The sequence below is a fragment of the Heteronotia binoei genome, chromosome 1 (assembly GCF_032191835.1).
Source record: "Heteronotia binoei isolate CCM8104 ecotype False Entrance Well chromosome 1, APGP_CSIRO_Hbin_v1, whole genome shotgun sequence".
Classification (NCBI taxonomy): Eukaryota; Metazoa; Chordata; class Lepidosauria; order Squamata; family Gekkonidae; genus Heteronotia; species Heteronotia binoei.
In genome coordinates, this window is record NC_083223.1 from 77,298,435 (window position 1) to 77,315,965 (window position 17,531).

The 17,531-nt window shown below is 42.6% G+C and overlaps 1 protein-coding gene across 1 annotated transcript in view; it reads right to left on the bottom strand.

Annotated features, from left to right (window-relative positions):
• Window positions 1-1,870: 1,870 nt before the first annotated feature.
• Window positions 1,871-17,531, bottom strand: part of ELOVL4 (ELOVL fatty acid elongase 4) — a 57,735-nt gene continuing 42,074 nt past the window's right edge. Inside the window, exons 4-6 of the mRNA XM_060236413.1 lie at window positions 10,604-10,775; window positions 3,906-4,033; window positions 1,871-2,211 (exon numbers count right to left, since the gene is read on the bottom strand). Of these exons, the coding sequence (XP_060092396.1) occupies window positions 1,936-2,211; window positions 3,906-4,033; window positions 10,604-10,775 (576 nt within the window). The 3' untranslated portion in view covers window positions 1,871-1,935. The remainder of the gene's footprint in view (window positions 2,212-3,905; window positions 4,034-10,603; window positions 10,776-17,531) is intronic.

Below are 17,531 nucleotides of genomic sequence, written 5' to 3' on the forward strand. Positions count from 1 at the left end.
TGCCCACCAAGACTAGCAAGAAAAAAAATATCAGTGGTCCCAAACCAGTTAAGATATGCTGTGCAACCACAGGTAGAATTTTACTACCCAGTTTGGAGTGGACGATTTTGGAGGCCAGTCTTCCAAGTTAATCTATTTCTATGTTCAATGCCAAGGTATCTGTAACTTTTCTAATTACATTTTGGGATCAAATATTAGAGTTTGGATAAAACCATTAAATGAGAGACATTTCAGAAAAGATGTGGCTTTTGTTCTCTTGTTATTTATTACAGACAATACAAGATGGGTAAAAGTAAACAGAATGCTCTATGAACTTCTCTCTCTCAACTAAATATCTTTATTTTCATGATATAAAATACACAGCTAGTGAGAAGTCTGTTTTTTTTCATAAATATATGAGGATTGGCTCTTGTATGCAGAGCAGAGCAAATAGAAAGATCGCAGTTCTAGTTCCAGTTCTGCCTCAACTCACTCCAAGCTGGAGCAAATCATGACTTCTCTCTCCATCAATTTCCAAGTCTCTGTAAATGATAAATCCTTATTGTACTTTCTTCACAGTAATGCAGGATATGTAACCAGTTCATGGTGGAGAAGAGCTTGAGGTACTCTTGACACAAAGTATTAGAGAGAAGCCATAATGGCGCAGCAGAAGGAATGGTGAGCAGAACAGTCATAGAAATTAGACCTAGATCATATTAAACTGATCATATGAAGGAATGGAATCTCACCAGCTAATATTGCCCTTGCAGTGCCATGATTGCAGGAACAATCAGTGCATATGTAAAGTACCTGTTTAACAGATCACGAGTATTATAGTAGTGAGCAGCACAACCATCTTCTGAGTAAACAGTTCACATCAACGCTTTCGTACTACGTTTGCTTATGCCATTTAAACTCTTGGACCCAGCTAAAGTTAACCATGACTAAGTCCCATGAAAACCCAATGGGACAGCAGTCATGACTAACTTAAATGCCATTGCTGGAATAGGCATTGAACTGCAAGACACTCTGTTCTGATGAATTGCTTCTCCTTTTATTTATCATGACTGGTACTAAATAAGAACTGAATCCTGTACTTCTTTCTTCCCTCAGTACGACATCCAACCATTTTTATAAGCATTTAGCACCATGGATTTCATGCAACTGGAGACAATAAACAATAGCTTCATGACATCTTAGAAGTATAGATTGTCTTAGACCATGGTTTGTCCAGTGTTTCATATAAATACCTTTCAAATATGTTTTCCCCTTAGGGAAAGAGAAATATTATGACTCATTGAACAGGAAATAATACTTTTTGTTAATGGAAGCAAATCTTTTCTCTCTCATTAGCATAAAGTAGAATTTATAGTGGTGAACTCCTACAGAAACTGGGATTATCTAAGTTAAATGTTATTTTCATCAAATGAAGAGGTAGGTGTGTTTTCCACACATTAACAGAAGTTGTAACAGACATCAATAAAAAACTAGGACAACCTAATATGTCTGGGCTAAGTGAATACGAACAAAGTTGTTTCCAAGGGTAGGAACAATTCATATTCTAATTAGGTAATTATTAGGTCTAAAATTTGAGAGTATCAGAGGGATGTATAAACTACCTGTTTGTTCGAAGAAATGTTTCTCCAACAAGTCAACTATATCCTTGGTTAACTGTAATATTAACCACCGGAGCATACTATTTCAGCAATTCTTTCTTACATTACCAACACCAGCAGTCTAAAAGTTTACATAGAGATAACCAGGTTCTTAATAATTACATAATTACAACAAAAATTTATGTTGAAGGGTTGTTGTTAAAACAATCTTCATAAATAATGTGTTCTATCTCTTCAGTAACCTAAAGGTCAATTGGTATAGAGAAAATAACGTTTCTTTTTCTTTTACAACCAAACTGGAGATTCCTCACTGCCAACAATGGTTAAGGCCTGGATCAAGTTACTCTCCTTTTGCTTTTTCCTTTTGCTTTTTCTTTCCATTTTCCATAACTAGACCGTTTTCTTGTTTGCTTATACCATTTGCCATAACGCCATTGGTAATTTTGCCGTTCTTTACTGACTGCTTGGGCATCTTGTATGTCCGATAGTAGAAGTTACCAAAAAGGATAATGAAAGAGGTAGCATAGAAAATGACACTCCAATGCATCCATTTAGGAAAGGGACAATCAATATAAATAGAAAAAGCTGTGTGGCCAATAGTCACATGGAATTGTATCTGAAAGGTATAAAAAAGAATATCAAAGGTTCTCATTAATATGGTTTTATTAAGATTATATTTTATCATTTAAGATGAAAACATATCCAAATAGTAACGTCATGTGAAAAACAGAACAATCTGTGTCACAGATGCTAGCTACTTTCCAAAGTTTATGACGATATAGTAATTAAAATGATAATTGCTATTATGCCAAAAAAGATAAATTTCTACCATTTATAGAAATGGAACTGTTTTAATGTTCACTAATTAAACATGAGGATTTGGGAGAGCCAGTGTGGCTTGAGTATTAGACAAGGATCTTAGCGATTCAAATTCCCAATCTGCCATGGAATCTTGCTGGGTGACCTTGGGCTAGTCAGACACTCTCAACCTAACCTACCTCACAGGGTTGTTGTGAGGATAAAATGGAGGAGAAGAGAATTATGTATAAAACTTTGGGTTGCCATTGAGGAAAAATATGAGGTATAAATAAAGTAAACAAACAAGTAATCAGATACAGGAATGTCCACATTAAGACAGATCCCTATAAACCAAGCATTATCACTGAAACAGGAAATCTATCAATAACAACTACTACTAAACAACATCCCCATAGTTGCAGAAGGCAGGTTCTGACCTTGTCATTATTAGCCTGCATAGCTGAATTTAGATCCAATAGGCAAACACAAAACAGATTTTTTTTGTGTGCTAACCCCATTCTTCCTCTGAATGAATGACTTGTTCAATCAGTCAGGTTTTTTTCCTATACAAGTTATTTTAAGATTCATATGCATATAAGATGTACTTTTGGATCCAAACATTACTAGTTGTTTTGCTGGTACCAGGGGTGTGTGTTTGGTTTACCTGAACAACCCTGCTCCAATTTTTTTTCCAGGGGGGTTTAAGCCAAAAAGAAATTAGAGTTTCTTTTCAGCTACCGATGTAGTTGAGCCCAAATAAAAGCCTATATAATTCAGCTTTTATTTGGGCTCAGCTATGAGAAGGCATTTAAAGAGAGTGTGGTCTCTTTAAATGCCTTCTGAGTTCACTTGCCAAGTTGTGCCATGGCGGAACTGCAACTTGGAGAAAGCATTTAAAGATACCGTGGTCTCTTTAAATGCCTTTTTCCCCTTCACTGAAAGTAATGGAGGAAAGGGCATCTTCTTTGAGGGTCCACAGAACTGGATCCCCAATCCAGTCTTTTTAAAACTGAGTGGGGGGTGGGTTTGAGGCAAGGCACTAGCAGCTGTGCTGCAAATTGGGTGCTTCTACCTCAAAAGCAGCTCCCCAGAGACAAAACTATGTTTCCATTATACCCTATAAAAACAAAAATTGAGTTTCCTTAACATTTCCTGAATATGAATACCATACTGGTATTGGGATTCAGGAATATCAGGAAATACTCTTTTTTTCTTTTGGTTCAATATACCGAACCCCCAAAATACTGGTTTTGGGGGGAGGGTTGCATATCACTAGCTGGTATGTACTTCTTGAAGCTACATGTTTTCATATGTAATTCTATTCTTTGCTCTGGAAATTCCTCTGGCTCACAACATTATTATTACTTTTTATATTATGGGCTATTTGAGGGCCATAATATAATCCTTAAATAGAACTTCAGATATGAGTGTGTGAAATCAGTTCTAGCTGTACATTTGCAGGAAATTTAACTATCTATGTACATAACAGTTTTAGAAAGAAGAATTACTTACCAGCTGCATAATGGTCAAGTAACGTTTCCACCAAAGGTACTTGTGAAATTTTGGGCCACAAGCAGCTAGTCCGTAATACATATACATTATAACATGAATAAAAGAGTTAATTTGAGCTCCAAAAAAAGCTGTTGAGAAAAAGAAACAATAATAGATTTTTAAAAATTGCATAAATAACATTACCATCATATTCTCTTTATTTCTATGTCATGGTAACATAAAGTTAAAATCATTTGATATTCAAAGCTGATAATATTTGCATATAATATTATATTTCTATAAAATATATATTTGTAGCCAAAAATTCTTACTAGAAAACATGACTTTAGTCTCTAGAACTAAATAGCTCTATTTACAAGCAGTTGTAGATTGGGGTCCTTTATTTCACAGATGCACTTTTCACTTTTAATTCTAATTTTAAGAACACAATAAGCACAATCTCTCCTAAAGGTTGAGTTACACATTATAAAGATATGTTCTGAAGCTCCATGCCTCCAAAACATGTGGTTATCCAATTCAGATTGGGACCTTGACAAATGGGAGGAAGAAAGAAATATTAGGGGCCGAGCAAGCAACAGAAATAAACATTGTATGACATGTGACACCAAATCCAACTGAAATGTGATATGATGTAATGTAGGTGGATGTGATATAAGTACATCAGGGGACGCTCTGACTGCCCCTGAAAACTCCATGGTAAGCATCATGGAGTTTTTGGGGACAGCCAAAGCATCACCCAATGCACTTTTGCTACATAATATCTACCTCCAGACCTTTCTCCCAGTTCAGTGGGAGCTCTCCTGCCAGAAGTGGGCACATGGCAATCCTAGGGAAGATGCTTAATTAAGCTCCCCCCCCCACACACACACACCATTTTCATGATTTGAAACAGCTTCAAGGGAGCTGCTATTTGTTCCCCTGGGTGGGCCTGTAGCAACAGTGGCACCCCTGGGGTCCTGGCCCCTCTAATTAACCAACCATATAACATTTCTGGCCCCACCAATCAGTCCCCCATTTCTGGTAGGAAAAGGTTTCTAACTAAGGTTATAGACCTGCATCCTGGGACATTTTCCAAGATTGGTTGGTTTTCCCCAACCTCATCTGCCCCTCCTGGTCTTCCCTGATTTACACCCTTGAGCCTCTGTTCTCCAACCAGCTCAGCTTATATACCATAATTAGAGTTGCAGCTGTACAAAATGGTTCACAAAATTGCTTGAATAAATGATTAGGAATGGTGATCTATACTACTGTGTACAGTTTGCTGTGTACAGTTTGCTGTAGGTGGGATCCTGCTATGTCATTTTGTATCATTTAATGTGTCATACTTATACTCTGCTTCAGTAACTGTGGGGAGGACCAGATATTCCCCTTCACTCCCCCCTCCTGCTTCTCTTGTTGGCTTTTTTCTTATCCCAAGACACCCCTCACCCCCAAAAAGCTTATCTTCTGGTGGAGAAAGGGCAAGTAATGTTGGGTTCAATGCTGTCCCACCAGCTCCCAGCCAGGACTCACCATACAGCCCTCTCAGTCCCCAAGCAAGCCCACTGGTCCCAAAACAGATGTTCCCGCACCCCAAACACCTACCAGGACAAGAGACAGAACTCTCGCTGGGCACCAATAGTTATAAAGGGGGGAGGGGCCAAGCAGAAGAGCAAATGGAGGGAGGGCTAAGGAGCCAGGAGGGGTATAAAGGGGCAGCCAAGATAGGGGACTGATGAGGAGTAAATGGTAGAGCTGGAAACTGGTGGAGGGCTGACAGAGAGAGAGGAGCCAGTGGAAGTGCAGCCAGCTAAGAAGGTGGCAGACTGATGGTAACCCAGCCTTCCCACCCACTCTGAGGCCCCCTGGCTGCACCCCAAGGTGGGATAATAATCAATCATCATCATTATCTTTAATTTATATCCCGCCCTCCCCACCGGAGCAGGCTCAGGTAGGGCAGTGCAACAGCAGGGAGAGGCCACCTGAGGATGTGGAACTTGGGTGTGTTTATTTTGGCTCTGAAGTCCTTGACAATCTTCCTGCTGCTCATTTCTGAAATAGCTTCTCTTTAGGGAAGTGTGCCCCCCCCCCCAATGCTGATATGTGTGGCTCAAGACGTTTCCCACCAGCGAAGTGTCTCAGGAATCTTTTTCTATGCTTTCTTGATAACCACTGTGAAAGGTGAGTGCTGCATCATGCAGGCTTCCCTGCTATTGTTGGAGATGCCTATTGTGTAACTGCCTCAGCTGCACTGGTGGTTTAAAACAGGGGTCCCCAACCCCCAGGCCACAGACTGGTACTGGTCCGTGGCCTGTTAGAAACTGGGCCACGGAATGAGGCAGAGACCTTCGCCTACTCCTTTTTTAAAGACTCCCATGGGAGGCAGGGATGGAGTGTGGGCTTGGGGGCAGCCTGAGGCAGCAAAACCCCCACCCTACCCCCACCGGTCCATTGTAAAATTGTCTTCCACAAAACCAGTCCCTGGTGCCAAAAAGGTTGGGGGCCACTGATCTAAAGTAACAGAACAAAGTTTGAGCCCAGTTGCACCTTTAAGACCAATGAAGTTTTATTCAAGGTAGAGACTTTCATGTGCATGCATACAGAATTAAACTTTATTTAGTTTGGATTTTTATTCTGCCCTCTCTGCATTTTTTAGTGATAAATGATTTGTCTGCATTATTTATTTATTATTTTTAAGCATAATAATTAGGGCCCCCACAAAAATATGCCCCACAAAAAATGTGCCCTACCAAATGGAAAATCCTGGCTACCGGCCTAGCCTTGGGGAAACCTAGCACACATGGATGGGCCCACATGTACCTATGAGGCAAAGAATCCCCAAACACATCTTTGTAACAGCCTACAGCTATAGCACCCATAAACATTGGTATAAGTGCACTATCATGTGCAAGTGAGCATCAATTGTGTGCAAGCAAGAGTCAGTTTGGAGTAGTGGTTAAGTGTGTGGGCTGTTATCTGGGAGAACTGGGTTTGATTCCCCACACCTCCATGTGCAGCTGATGAGTGACCTTGTGTCAGTCATAGCTCTGTCAGAGCTTGTTCTCTCAAGACCAGTTTCTGTCAGAGTTTTCTCAGCCCCACCTACCTCGCAAGGTGTCTGTTGTGGGAGAGGGAAGGGAAAGGAGATTGTAAACTGCTCTGAGATTCCAAGTGAAGGGTGGGGTATAAATCCAATCCCCTCCTCCTCCTCTTCTTCCTTCATCACCCATTATAGAGACCTGGAGGTTAATGTGGACTTTCTTTATGTCCATCCAGCTCTTTTCTTTGCCTTAATGCAATAATGGAAGTGCTGTACAGGATATAAGATAGATGCACAGCCTTCCCACTCTCCATGATGGCCTAGCATTCATCTGTGACCATGTGTTTGCTGCAAGGAATTGGTAGGGGGCAAAAATATTTAGTAATCACTCTACATGTGGTCACTGAGCCCTTGCTAGGATGGATTGTGTTCTGTATTATTATTACTATTGTTATTAATATAACAAATGCAGAGACGTCTCTGTGGTGCCACCTTCTTTTCATTACTTGGCCTTTTAAGGTGACACAAGTTGCTGACTCACTGGAGCTCTCGGCTCTTCCACAGGTACCTGGCCTATTTAAACAGATGCTTGGGCTGAGGTGTCAGCCTCTGGCTGAAGGGTGAGAGTGAACGGGTTCTTCCCTTTGGTTCTTAGCTGATGGCTTGTAGCCTGTGATAGAACAAATGTCACATGCCTGTGATAGAACAAATGTCACATGCCTGTGATAAACTGCAGTGGATGAGAGAACCCCCCCACCCCCGCATGTAGAGAGAAGCTGAGCCTGAGATTCCATTTTTATACAGTAGGAAGGGTAAAGGTATGCCTTTATAATGTTTGTTATACTGAGTGATAGCTGGTTGTTTGTTTTATGTCCTGTCCAGAGCCAGCAGAAAAACAACAATACACACTGTGAAGAATGCATCTGCTATGTACTTCCAAAAGACACTTACAGTTCTAACATACATGCAATAATGATGATAACTAGGGCTTTTTTTGTAGCAGGAACTCCTTTGCATATTAGGCCACATACTCCTGATGAACTAGCCAATCCTCCTGGAGCTTACAAAAGGCCCTGTACTAAGAGCCCTGTAAGCTCTTGAAGGATTGGCTACATCAGGGTGTATGGCCTAATAAACAAAAACATTCCTGCTACAAAAAAAAAAGCCCTGATGATAACTATAAAGTTATTTGCCGCATGCAAAAAGTTGTCATAATATATATCTATTATGATATTAAAACTTTAATGAAAAGGAATATTAGCATGATATATATGGGGTATGTTTAAAGTGATAAGACACCCTCTAGTACCAACACTATAAACATACAAATGGTATCAGGAAGTGCCTCAGAGATCAGCATTGTTTGCAATGCCCTTGCCTCTAAATCCTGCCATACCTTCTCAATAGTTGGCAGCTTTTTTCTGTCTGAGAAGCTTTCAACCTCTGTTACAGGCTCCACTTCACCCAGCTCAGATTTCCTCCTTCTATATTCATCTTGATCTCTCTTATCAGCATCTTGTCCAGCTCAGGGGAGCCCCTTTGCCTTCCTTTCCCCTTGGATGAAGTGGAGTCCGTAAGTGGAATATGTAGGTCGGACACCTATCATCTGGAGTCTCTGGGGGTGATCCTTGATGCCTCACAGATAATGGAGGTCCAAATTTCCAATGCTGCCAGTCTGGCATCTACCAACTTTGCCAAGTCAGGAAGCTGCCCCCTACCTGTCTCACCCTGACCTAGCCACCATGCAATGGTCACCTCCAGACTGGATTACTGTAACTCACTCTATGTGGGCCTGCTCCTGAGGCTGACCTGGAAATTCCAGTTGGTGCAGAATGCAGCAGCCTCGGTCCTAATGGGGAGCCCGCACACAGTTCACATCTCTCCTGTGCTGCAGGAGCTGCATTGGCTTCCAGTGGAGTTCTGGATCAGGTTCAAGGTCCTGGTATTAACCTTTAAGGCCCTTAATGGCCAAGGATCCTCAAACCTTCAGGACTGCCAGTCCTGGTATACCCCCAAGAGAGCTTTATACTCTGGCAACCAACATCTGCTGAGGCTCCCCGGCCAGAGAGATATCCGGTTGTCTTTAACCAGGGCCAGGGCTTTTTTTGCCTTGGCCCCATCTGAAGAAACTTTCTGCCAAATTGCATCTGGGCCCTGCCAGCCATATTACCATTCCACAGGGCCTGTAAGGCAGAGATGTTTCACCAGGCATTTGGCTAAGGGCAGCTACTGTTTCATCTTGGCACTCCCACTTTCACTACCCCTGCAAGATAGCAGTGCCACCAGCATTCAGATGCCATCTTTTCAAGTACTGTAATGTGTTATTTTTCTATTTATTTTGGGTTTATTTATTTGTAGTCTATAATTTTGTTGTTAATCGCCCTGAGCCCAGCTAGTGGGAAAGCAGTCAAAAATCTAAACAAACAAACAAAATCTCTTGTATTCGTTTCAGTTTGGACTCTACATTATCAGAAGCTTGATCAGATGGTCCCAGGTTGCTGATTTGTCCAGTTGTGTGGGGAATTTTTCAGCTTGTGCAGTCTGAGGACATGAACAGGATTCTTGGAAGTTTGAGACAGCAGAAAGCACGTGTGTATATTGGTGTGGGAAGGCAGGGTAGGATGCAGCATCAGATGATCAAATCATGGAGCACAATTATATTTTAATAACACACCAGTGCTGATGACTGGATCCAGCTCACTGGATCCAGCTGCAACCCTTCTTAGACAGAAAAAATCTGGCCACTGTGGCACACATTTTTGGTAATATCTAGATTAGATTACTACAATGCACCCTTCTCAGAGAATCTGTTCTCTTATGCCAGCTCACTTATGTGCTGGATCCAGCTCAAACCTGTCTTTCTAAAACATCCATGCCAGTAAAGCAGCCCAGAAAACTGAATTAACAGAAAAAATCATAATTTATTTTCAAAGTGATTATCAGAATTTTAATTTTTAGAAGCACATCACAAGGGCTGCCAAGCTTGGTAAAACTTGCTGTGTTAACTAAAGTTCAGCTATTCTCAAGGATGCATATTGTATCTTGCAGTGTAATTCCCAAAGAGAATTACACCCTTTGAATGCAGTTGGCTTCAATGTACTTCAAAGAACAAACATTTGCTTAGGATTCTCCTGTCAACGACCAATTTCTTTTTATGCAGTATAGTGACTAGGCAGCAATCCTAAGCATACTTACCTAAAAGTAAGTAGCATTAATATCAGTGGGATTTTACTCAGAGTAAACATGGACAGGAACAGTCTGTGTATCACTTAATCACCATGGAAATAAGCAGAGTGCTATCTAACATATAATTAGAAATCCTATCTCTTTGTGGCTGAAGAGGTTTAGATTAAGCAAGGTAGACCTGTGTGTTGCTTCATATAACAAGTACCCTTAAAATACAAAAAGCAGAATCTGCATGCAAAATCTGAATCATACATTCATGCCCATGTGAAACGGGTTTCATAATCCCTGGGCCTACAGTCATATGCTTTTTTCCCTCCCCCTCATTTCCCAGAGAAGGAAGGATATAAGTGCCACGTTCCCAATCTGAGCAAACATCTATCTTATTACTTCAGTAGGAAATAATATTTACAAATCAACAGGAAACAGAATATTCATTTCCACTACAACTTCTTCTTTATGCTCTTTATGAGGGTAGAGAATAGAGATTACTCACACTGTCCTCCTGCAACCCACTTTATGCCAATCCACCACAAGGTAAACATAGTGAAATGGTGATAGACATGAAGGAAACTGATTTGGTTAAACTTCTTTCTTAGGATGAAAAATACTGTATCCAGATACTCAATTCCTTTTGATATGAAGTACCACCACAAAGCCCCAGCAATCTGGAATAGAGAAAGAAGAACACATTTATTGAGTGCAGCCAACATGATGTATAACTCAGTATCCTACATGAATAGACATGAAATGCTGTGGGGGAAGCCTATCAAAATAGGTCAGTTTAGAATAATATGTCCCACCTGCCAAAATTCAGAGCAGGAGAGACTTACTAGATGTGTTTACACTTCGATTTCCCCACACTACTTTATTTAAAGCATGTTAAAGAAGCTTACACATAAACAGAGTGGGTTTTTTAAAGAAAAGGCCCAGCAGGAACTCATTTGCATATTAGGCCACACCCCCGACACCAAGCCAGCCAAAACTATGTTCCTGTGCATTCCTGCTCAAAACTGCTCTGCATATAAATAAAAATGGAATGCAGGTAAGGAGACTCACTTCAGATGCTAGAGACAGGCCCGATGCTAGGGCCTCCAGTGCCCCAGGCCGGCACCTGCCTGGCGACCCCCACTCATGCATGCCCTGCCACCGCACCCCTGCCTGTGGGGAGAGCAGGCGAAGGCACAGAGTACCTCCAAGAGCACACTGTGGAGGTGTTCTCCTCTGAGTTTGGCTTCCCTTGCAAGGGATGCCCTGCTCGGAGAAGCTATGCCAATGGCCCGCCCGGCTGCTTTTGCCTTAAAGGTGAGAGCAGCTGGGTGGAGGGGGCATTCTCCTTCAAGTCAGGCTTCCCTTGTGAGGGAAGCCTGGCCTGGCTGCTTTCACTTTGAAGGTGAGAACAGTTGGGCGGAGTGCATTCTCCTCCAATCCAGGCATCCTTGTGAGGGAAGCCCGGCTTGGAGGAGAGCACACATCGACGTGCTATCCTGCCACTCTCAGCTTCCTGAGTCTCAGGGAAGCTGAGAGCAGCAGGGTTGGAGGAGGGGTGCTCATAGGTGTCCCGTAGGTGAGGAACGCCCCAGGCAACTGCCTAACTTGCCTACTCCCACACACTGGCCATGGTTACAGAACTCAAACTAGTTTTTGATTAAAGTAGGGCACCCAGTCCCAGAGCTCACTGCAATGTCTATTGGTCTATTAAAGTAATTTAAGACTTCTGAGCCTTCATCTGAGGCACAAGGAATACTTAACTGTCATGCACCACAGTGAGCAGTGACTCACAAAAGTTCATTCCCTCCCATAATTTTTTAAAGTATTTAAGGTGCTACTGGACTCTTGCTCTTTTGCACTGCAGAAAATGCAGGTTATTTCTAAATGGAAATTTTGTTGTGGGGGGTTCACTTTTTCCCACTTTAGAAATGAGTTGGATCCACTGTGATATTTTTCACCTTCCCTTACCTTCTGAAGTCTTCCAGCCCCAGCCCCAGCCCCCCGCCCCAAGTTGCCTGGACAGTAGGGTACTCTCGGAAACAGTGCACAATACAGTGTACACGGGACAAGTTGAGTAAAAAAATCAGTGGAAATCATAGCTCCCAATTGTGTGAATGTGTGTTTCTTCTGCTCATACAAGCAGGGCCGGCTCGCCCACTAGGCAAACTAGACAGTTCCTAGGGTGCCAGGAGGATTGGGGCACCGAATTGGGCTCCCCCCAGTGCCTCAGGCAAGCGCCTAGTTTGACTACCTCCTCCGCCCACTGTCACTGTGATCTCCACAGAACCCTCCTTTCCTTTCCCTTCCTGTCACCCCCCCCCCAGGCGCGGTGCCCACCTGCCTGCCCACTCCTTCCCTTCGCACCCCCCCCAGTGTGTTGCCCACTGCCCATGCCTCCTCCACCGCCCACCACCGCTACCAATGCCACCCGCCCTTCCTTTCCCTTCCCTTTGCACCCCCCCAGCACACCGCCTGCCCACTGCCCATGCCTCCTTCATTGGCCTGCTGCTACCGCCACCGCCTGCCCCTCCTTTCCCTTCTCTTCCTTCTTCTTTATCTTTTCTTCCTCCCCCTCTGCGAACACACAGCAAGCTGCGCCTGGACCCCGCTGGCCGCGGTACAGTTTGCAGTATGATCCCATGAGGGGGGGAGGTGACAGGAAGGAAGGGAAGGGAAAGGAGGGGTGGGTAGTGGCGGGCCAGCAAAGGAGGCACAGGTGGTGGACAGGTGGCGCGCTGGGGGGGGTGTAATGGAGCGCTTTGTTGCAGCTCTGGGGGGGGGGCAGCAGCAGGAGGTGCCTGCCTAGGGTGCCACACGCCCTTGGGCCGGTGCTGCATTCAAGGGCAACTTTAAATACAAGCCCAGTACCTCTGATATTTCCAATAAAGAGTGACACAAGGACTGCGCCTAAGTTCTGGCCATTTTGTAACATTAATTGATTGTATTGATAATTTTAAAAATTCAAATACATTCTGATAAATATAAAATGTATTTAAATTCCTACATAATAAGTATGTATAAATGAAGGACCCAGAAAGCCTTGCAAGGGGCATCTCAATCTCCCCCACTACATCCTCTTTCTATTCCTTGAAAGCCCCCATGGTTTCTCCTCTCTTCCTTTCCTGCTTCTTTCTGTCCTTCCCACTCCCAGTCAACCTATCATTATCTACCTACCCTTCTTCAGTTTTCCCTCCTTCCCTTCCCCAGATTCCTCTGTCCAGAAAACCTATGCCGCAGTTATGCAATGCTGGCTGGCAAGTTGGGTCCAGTTGCACAGTGGGGAACCTGCAAGGACGTCTAAGGAAGACCTTATTTTTCCCTGTAACCCCCTCCCCACCTTTTCTTGGTGACCTTTCTCTGCTTCCTTCTCTCCTTCCCAGTCACATAACCACCTACCTCTTATCTGTCCCTCATCTTAAGCTATATTTATTATTTTTTATTTCATTTATACCTCTATATTTTTCCAAAATGTGGATCCAAAGTACTTTACAGCATGTTCCTCTTCTTCATTTTAGCCTCACAATGACCCTGTGAGGTAGGTTAGGCTGAAAATGTGTGAGTGGCCTGAAGTTACCCTTCTGCAACAGAGCAGGGATTCAAACCTGCATTTCCCAAATCCTGTTCTGAAACTCTAAGCGCTACACCACACCAGCTTTTGTGGAGTGGTTGCTACTGAATAGTTGGTAAGTACCCAGGCCATGCAAATTGCATGGTATCAAGTTGTCCAGTGGTTGCTGCCGGGCCTGGTCCCCATGAGCCCTTCCTCAAAGGCCAAAACACCACTGAAAAGGGCCCGGCCCCTCTTCCTGCCTTCTACTGTCAAAAACTAAGGGCTGAAGGCTGACAGTACTGTTCTGGCTGCCCAGCATCCCACAACATCCACTGCAGAAGGTATTCATTTCTTAAAGCTACAGGTACTGATGCTTTTTTTTGGGGGGGGGGGTGGGGTGTAACTTCCCTGTTTTTTGAAAAAAAAATCATGGTTTTTTACAAAACTGGGGCTTTTTCATCTTTGTAGACAGTTCTCTTTTGTCTGTCCATGACTCTAGTATCCTACTTTAATTATTAACAGACTTGACCATGTTGAGAATTATTTATATTTATACCTACTGGTATTATAAAACCATCAGTATGACCATATGTACTGAAGAATAAAATTACATCTTTTGTTCATCATGGATAAACAGGATTATAAACAGTTACAGGCAGGGCTTTTCTTGTAGCAGGAACTCCTTTGCATATTAGGCCACACTCCCCTAATGTAGCCAATCCCGCTGGAGCTTACAGTAGGCCCTGTACTAACAGCCCTGTAAGCTCTTGAAAAATTGACTACATCAGGGGGTGTGGTCTAATATGCAAAGAAGTTCCTGCTACATAAAAATTCCTGGCTACAGGACTGAAGTGAATAGGTACATTTTTATGGTTTAATCTGGGTTTTTTTCAACATGGTTATACAGGAATGGTGTCAGCATGCTAGGGTTGCCCAATCCCCAACTTCCCAGAGTGGGGGACCGTCATGCATGCTTTGCGTGTGCGTGGCATGATGACGTCACCCGGAAGTGACATCATCAAAATGGCGGCACCCATGTACCATAGAGTTTCTCCTCCCAAATGGCTAGAGCGTCCGGGAAAACCATAGAGTTTTCCCAGAAATGCCTAGAGCAGCCCCGCACAGGCACCGCCATTTTGATGACATCACTTCCAGGTGATGTCTTCGCGCCAGTGATGCATGGGGAGGTTCTCTCCATCAGCCCTGGAATCATTCCTGCCATTATACCAAGTACATCACATTATCCTATGTAATTCAACGTGCTGTAGTCCTATAGTAAATGCTTATAAACAGATTCTTATTTCTGGTCCTTTGCACCAGGATCAGGCTACAAAACCTATTCCAGATTATTTGGAATCTGGATCTTGTAGACTAGATTCAAACAGCAGCACTGTCAAAACTTTTTTGAGCTGAAATTGTTTTGTTCTACCCATCTCTATGTTTTACACAGTATTTCAAAGGATTAGTATTGCAGTTTTCCAGGTGTAGGAAGAGTCACAGTTTATTTTTCTTTTCATAAATTGATGCTTGCCTGGCCATTTCTGCCTTAGGGATTGATAAAAATATCTGAATTAAGTTTTGGAGATGAAGACCATGTCAAATAAGCATCAATATATTTCTGAAATTCTACACTGGAAATTTAATAAATTGGCAGAAACTACTTCTCCTGTTGCTCAAATAAATTCTTTATCAAATTCTAAATGTGTGCCTCTTTCTTAAGAAACTTTTTATATCAGTTCCCATTGCAACCAGTGTGTTGGCTTCCTTTTCAGGCTATTACGTCCCCGTATGCTGTTTTGTATCTAGTACTAGCGTTAACAGACACACACACCCAGTAGAAGCAGGGGTTCCCCCACCCCGTGCCAGGCCCTACTTCTTCACTGCTGATCAGCTGGCTGGCAGGGAAAGACTTACCCCCCAAAGAGGGAAAATCTTCCCATGTGCAGCAATGTGTCTACATAACTGCCCACATAACCCAGAAGTGATGCTCAATTTACCACAGAAGTTTTGCCCAAATACCAGCATCACCCTGGTGTCCCAGAAGTGGGAGTGTCACTTCTGGGTTATGTGGGCAGTGAAGTGATGGAGACACATCACTGTAGTTGGATGGGCCTCCCTGCTGCTCCTGGTAAGTCCCCTCCCCATCCTCCAGTACTGAGACTTGTCAGCCTTGTGCCCTATCACCTAGAATGGATTTAGTGTGTTAGAACTCATTTGAATGCTATGAAAGTAAGGCAGAGAATGTGGGCCATATAAATGGGTGAAAAAGGTATAACACTTGGTGTAATGGGATGCTGAAGAGGGAAAAGACAAAAGAGACTCCTACAGAATTAGGAGTTCCCAGGTATAAAGGTTGTCCAAAGTAGTATTAAAATACATATTGCTCAATCTGTAGCTCTATTTGGCTCTAGGCTAGACAGTCATGTATTTAACTCCCACATCAAGGTCTCTTCTTCAATCCAGTAATAACAGCTATAGTAAAGTAAGTACTGAAAAAAATGCTGTACTGATGAAAGCTACACTTTTTGGAAAGAGATAAAAAACAGCATGTTGTATTCATTTTCATTAATCCAGGTGAGCAACCATGTTGGTATAAAGCAATAGAATAAAAACTCTGTTGGCCTTAAAGGTGCCACTGGACTCATATTTTGTTCATTTTCATTAAATTATCAAATGCCACTTAAAACGTTTCAGAATTACAAAATGTGTAAAAATTAATTTAAATTTATATATTTAATAAGGGTTTATTGACGTTAGCATGCTGCTTTTCAAAATTTTTAACAGATTTTTATTAACAGATTTTCAGTTTGCAATAAGTGCGCTGCTGTTCTTACAAAAATGTTGATGTCACAAGCTAGGCTTCCAAGAGGAATGTATACAGAACAGTTTAGAAGAGAAATCTTCTCTGCCACTGCAAGCCAGTGTAGCTTTTATATTGCCAGGTGTAAATGCACCTCCTCATAATATCTCTTAAGAAGAGTTACGGTCACATGAACTTTTATGGAAATTTTACAGAACATTTTTTTTAATTAAGCCTTGACTTTTCATTCTCTGTTACATTCTGACAATCCCTTAACTAAGGAGTCCCCCCCTGCAACCCTGCTACCTTAAACAATTTCATTTAGACAAAATCAGGCTGTGGTCACACATGCTAAATAATGTAGTTGCAATCCACTTGCAATGCACTTTCAAACTGGATTTTGCCAGTTCACAGTAAAATCCAATGGGAAAATGCATTGAGAGTGAATTGAAACTGCATTATTTAACATGTGTGATCACAGCTTCACAGTGCTTTCCTGATCTATCAAGCTAAGTTTTTTTTAAAAAATCTAGTGGTAGTTGTGGTACCACTGTGCACTTTGTAGCAGGCAGTTCTGCACTCCCAAAGAAAGATAATGATGGGAATGATTAAGAGACCTTCAGGAAATGGGAGCCCAAAGATCCTTGATTAGATCACATCAACAAAAACTATTCATTGCTGTATATGACCTAGGCAATTGCTGGGAAGTAAGCCCCCTGGTAGGATTGCCAGTCCCCTGCTTCCCAGAGTGCACAAAGCACAAACACAATGCAATGACATCACCCGGAAGTGACGTTATCGCACCGGTGACACTGCGTGTGGCCGCTCTAGACATTTCTGGGAAACCTCTATGGTTTTCCTGGACGCTCTAACCATTTGGGAAGGGAAAAACTCTATGGTACCTATTGTTTTCCCTCCCAATGTTGGCCAGTGGGTTGAGAATCCCTGCCTGGACCGGGGGCTTGGCAGCCCTACCCCCTGGAGATCACTGGGACTGATATGAGCATATACAGAATCAGACTGCATACTTCTTTCCAAGTGAGGGAGCTCAAGTACACAGTTTACTGATTCACAGTGCAGTCC